General features: G+C 51.4%; 1 protein-coding gene across 1 annotated transcript in view; it reads left to right on the top strand.

Annotated features, from left to right (window-relative positions):
- cdc27 (cell division cycle 27) overlaps positions 1-5,000 on the top strand; it is a 19,565-nt gene that overhangs the window by 13,925 nt on the left and 640 nt on the right. The window contains 11 exon segments of the mRNA XM_062439167.1: positions 747-856; positions 951-1,050; positions 1,356-1,536; positions 1,636-1,808; positions 2,202-2,354; positions 3,222-3,302; positions 3,443-3,570; positions 3,825-3,942; positions 4,101-4,229; positions 4,558-4,632; positions 4,732-4,861. Coding sequence (XP_062295151.1) covers positions 747-856; positions 951-1,050; positions 1,356-1,536; positions 1,636-1,808; positions 2,202-2,354; positions 3,222-3,302; positions 3,443-3,570; positions 3,825-3,942; positions 4,101-4,229; positions 4,558-4,632; positions 4,732-4,861 — 1,378 coding nt within the window.

The raw sequence follows: 5,000 nt of genomic DNA, 5'->3' as shown, positions 1-5,000 counted from the left end.
CTCACCTGTCTGTCTGTCTCTCACCTGTCTGTCACCTGTCTGTCTGTCTCTCACCTGTCTGTCTCTCTCTCACCTGCCTGTCTCTCTCTGACCTGTCTGTCACCTGTCTGTCTCTCTCTCACCTGTCTGTCTCTCTCTCACCTGCCTGTCTCTCTCTCACCTGTCTGTCTCACACCTGCCTGTCTCTCTCTCACCTGTCACCTGCCTGTCTCTCTCACCTGCCTGTCTCTTTCTCACCTGCCTGTCTCTCACCTGTCTATCACCTGCCTGTCTGTCTCTCACCTGTCTGTCTCTCTCTCACCTCTCTGTCTCTCTCACCTGCCTATCTCTCTCTCACCTGCCTGTCTCTCTCTCACCTGCCTGTCTGTCTCACACCTGCCTGTCTCTCTCTCACCTGCCTGCCTGTCTCTCTCTCACCTGCCTGTCTGTCTCACACCTGCCTGTCTCTCTCTCACCTGCCTGTCTGTCTCTCAGTCTGTCTCTCAGTCTGTCTGTCTGTCTCACACCTGCCTGTCTCTCTCTCACCTGTCTCTCACCTGTCTGTCTGTCTCACACCTGCCTGTCTGTCTCTCTCACCTGTCTGTCTCTCTCTCACCTGTCTGTCACCTGCCTGTCTGTCTGTCACCTGTCTGTCTCTCTCTCACCTGTCTCTCACCTGTCTGTCTCTCTCTCACCTGTCTGTCACCTGTCTGTCTGTCTCTCACCTGCCTGTCTGTCTCTCTCTCACTTGCCTGTCTGTCTCTCAGTCTGTCTCCAGGATCAGTCAGTCAAAGTCTGTCTTCAGTCAGAGTGGAAACAGCAGAGATGTTCTCCCCATCCCCTTCAACCAATCACAGAGCTCCGCCCCTCACACCAGGTAACCAATCACAGAGTCTAGGTCCTATTACTTCCTGTTGCCAGTAGGTGGAGCTGTGTATGATTCAGTATTGACCAACCTGTCTGTCTCTCAGTGGCTCCCCTCAGGTCCTCAGCCCCAGTATGTCTGGTCCTCCAAACGTTCAGCCCAGAAGAAGCTCCAGACTGTTTACTAGTGCCAGCTCTACTGCCAAGGTACCAAATACCCAGTACTACAGTGTTATACTGCAGTACTACAGTGCTATACTGCAGTACTACAGTGCTATACTGCAGTACTACAGTGCTATACTGCAGTACTACAGTGTTATACTGCAGTACTACAGTGCTATACTGCAGTACTACAGTGCTATACTGCAGTACTACAGTGCTATACTGCAGTACTACAGTGCTATACCTAGTACTACAGTGCTATACTGCAGTACTACAGTGCTATACCTAGTACTACAGTGCTATACTGCAGTACTACAGTGTTATACTGAAATGTGTGTGTGTCTCTGCAGGAGAACAGTAAGAAGTTAAAGATGAAGTTTCCTACGAAGATCCCCAACAGGAAAACTAAATGTAAATCAGCAAAGACGTCAAACAGCAGCAACCTGAACGAGAGTCTGGACATCCTGAGACTGGATCCCAGTCTGAGTCTGCCTGACACCAAGATCCCCCAGTACCAGAGGGCTGCTGCAGGTACTACTACTACTACTATAAATACTGCTGCAGGTACTACTACTACTACTACTATAAATACTGCTGCAGGTATATACTAGTGTGTGTGTGTGTGTGCAGACAGCGTGATGGCGTTGCTACGGGAACTAGGACGAGGTTACCAGGCGCTGTGTTCGTATAACTGCAGAGAAGCCATCAACATCCTGACCTCACTTCCTCCCCAGCACTACAACACCGGCTGGGTGCTCACTCACATCGGCAGGGCCTACTTCGAACTGGCCGAGTACTCACAGGTAACACACCTGACTCACAGGTAACACACCTGACTCACAGGTAACACACCTGACTCACAGGTAACACACCTGACTCACAGGTAACACACCTGACTCACAGGTAACACACCTGACTCACAGGTAACTCACAGGGAACACACCTGACTCACAGGTAACACACCTGACTCACAGGTAACACACCTGACTCACAGGTAACACACCTGACTCACAGGGAACACACCTGACTCACAGGTAACACACCTGACTCACAGGTAACACACCTGACTCACAGGTAACACACCTGACTCACAGGGAACACACCTGACTCACAGGTAACACACCTGACTCACAGGTAACACACCTGACTCACAGGTCATGGTGATGTAATGATGATGTAATGATGATGTCATGTAGGCGGAGCGGCTGTTCAGTGAGGTTCGGAGGATCGAGTCGTACAGAGTGGAGGGCATGGAGATTTACTCCACCACACTGTGGCACCTGCAGAAAGACGTCGCTCTGTCTGCCCTGTCCAAAGACCTGACCGACATGGACAAGAACTGTCCTGAGGTAAGGACCACACCTGTCCACACCTGTCCACACACCTGTCCACACCTGTCCACACACCTGTCCACACCTGTCCACACACCTGTCCACACACCTGTCCACACACCTGTCCACACACCTGTCCACACCTGTCCACACACCTGTCTCCACACCTGTCCACACACCTGTCCTCACACCTGTCCACACACCTGTCCTCACACCTGTCCTCACACCTGTCCACACACCTGTCCTCACACCTGTCCTCACACCTGTCCTCACACCTGTCCTCACACCTGTCCACACACCTGTCCTCACACCTGTCCACACACCTGTCCTCACACCTGTCCTCACACCTGTCCACACACCTGTCCACACACCTGTCCTCACACCTGTCCTCACACCTGTCCTCACACCTGTCCACACACCTGTCCTCACACCTGTCCTCACACCTGTCCTCACACCTGTCCACACACCTGTCCTCACACCTGTCCACACACCTGTCCTCACACCTGTCCTCACACCTGTCCACACACCTGTCCACACACCTGTCCACACACCTGTCCACACCTGTCCACACACCTGTCCTCACACCTGTCCTCACACCTGTCCTCACACCTGTCCACACACCTGTCCACACACCTGTCCTCACACCTGTCCACACACCTGTCCACACCTGTCCACACACCTGTCCTCACACCTGTCCACACACCTGTCCACACACCTGTCCACACACCTGTCCTCACACCTGTCCACACACCTGTCCACACACCTGTCCACACCTGTCCACACACCTGTCCACACACCTGTCCTCACACCTGTCCACACACCTGTCCACACCTGTCCACACCTGTCCTCACACCTGTCCTGAGGTGTCTGTGTCTCTGTTTGCAGGCATGGTGTGTAGCAGGAAACTGTTTCAGCCTGCAGAGGGAGCATGACATCGCTATCAAGTTCTTCCAGAGAGCCATCCAGGTGAGTTTCTGTTACCATGGTTACTGCTGCTTGTTGTTACCATGGATACCATGCTTTGATTGACTGACCTACTCTTTCCAGTCCGTGTCTCACCTGTCTCACGACCTGTCTGTGTCTCACCTGTGTGTCTCTGGTCTCAGGTGGACCCGGGTTTTGCGTATGCGTACACTCTGCTGGGTCACGAGTTTGTTCTGACGGAGGAGTTGGACCGAGCGCTCGCCTGCTTCCGTAACGCCATCAGAGTCAACAACAGACACTACAACGCATGGTACGGTAACCGTGGTAACCAATGCACTGTACACAACAGACACTACAACGCATGGTACGGTAACCGTGGTAACCAATGCACTGTACACAATAGACACTACAACGCATTGAACGGTAACCGTGGTAACTACAATAAAGCTTCAAAGGTTTCAATTTAAAGCTTGAATAATAAAAAGTCTAAACAGTTAAACCTGTGTGTGTGTGTGTGTGTGTGTGTGTGTGTGTGTGTGTGTGTGTGTGTGTGTGTGTGTGTAGGTACGGTCTGGGGATGATTTACTACAAACAGGAGAAGTTCAACTTAGCAGAAATCCACTTCAAGAAAGCTCTGAGCATCAACCCTCAGAGCTCTGTGCTGCTCTGTCACATCGGAGTGGTACGTTAGCATGTAGCATCCTACATTCAGAACACATGCACTGCTAGCATTAGCATCAAAGCTTAAGACTCATTTTGACATCAGTGATCACACCTGAGCTCTGTGTGTATACTTGTGTGTGTGTATATGTGTGTGTGTGTGTGTGTGTGTGTGTGTAGGTGCAGCATGCGTTGAAGAAGTCAGATGCAGCTTTAGAGACTCTGAACAGAGCAATCGGGATCGACCCTAAAAATCCGCTCTGCAAGTTCCACCGAGCCTCCATCCTGTTCGCCAACGACAAGTACAAGGTACACTCTCTCCATGGTCTCCATGGTGACCTGTGTGTCTCTCTGTCTCCATGACGACATGTCTCTGTCTCCATGACGACTTGTCTCTCTGTCTCCATGACGACCTGTGTCTCTGTCTCCATTACGACCTGTGTCTCTCTGTCTCCATGACGACCTGTGTCTCTGTCTCCATGACGACCTGTGTCTCTGTCTCCATGACGACCTGTGTCTGTCTTTCTCCATGACGACCTGTGGTCTCCATGGTGACCTGTGTGTCTCTCTGTCTCCATGACGACCTGTGTCTCTGTCTCCATGACGACCTGTGTCTCTGTCTCCATGGTGTCTGCAGGCAGCTCTTCAGGAGTTGGAGGAGTTGAAGCAGATTGTTCCCAAAGAGTCTCTGGTTTACTTCCTCATAGGAAAGGTAACACACTGTTTCTATAGTGTATATAACCTGATGTTAACACAGTGAGCTGGGAGTCATGTGACTGTGGAGAGTGATGATGCGTTTCCTGTGTGTCAGGTGTATAAGAAGCTGGGGCAGACTCACTTGGCTCTGATGAACTTCAGCTGGGCCATGGACCTGGATCCTAAAGGGGCCAACAACCAGATCAAAGAAGCCATCGATAAGAGATACTTGCCTGAGGATGAAGGTATGATCTCACTGTGACCTCACTAACAGCTGGTGTGACCTCACTAACAGCTGGTGTGACCTCACTAACAGCTGGTATGATCTCACTGTGACCTCACTAACAGCTGGTGTGACCTCACTAACAGCTGGTGTGACCTCAC

This window comes from Scomber scombrus, chromosome 18, assembly GCF_963691925.1.
Source record: "Scomber scombrus chromosome 18, fScoSco1.1, whole genome shotgun sequence".
Taxonomy (NCBI): Eukaryota; Metazoa; Chordata; class Actinopteri; order Scombriformes; family Scombridae; genus Scomber; species Scomber scombrus.
The sequence above is the reverse complement of the archived record's forward strand: the minus strand, read 5'-3'. Positions and strand labels throughout refer to the sequence as shown.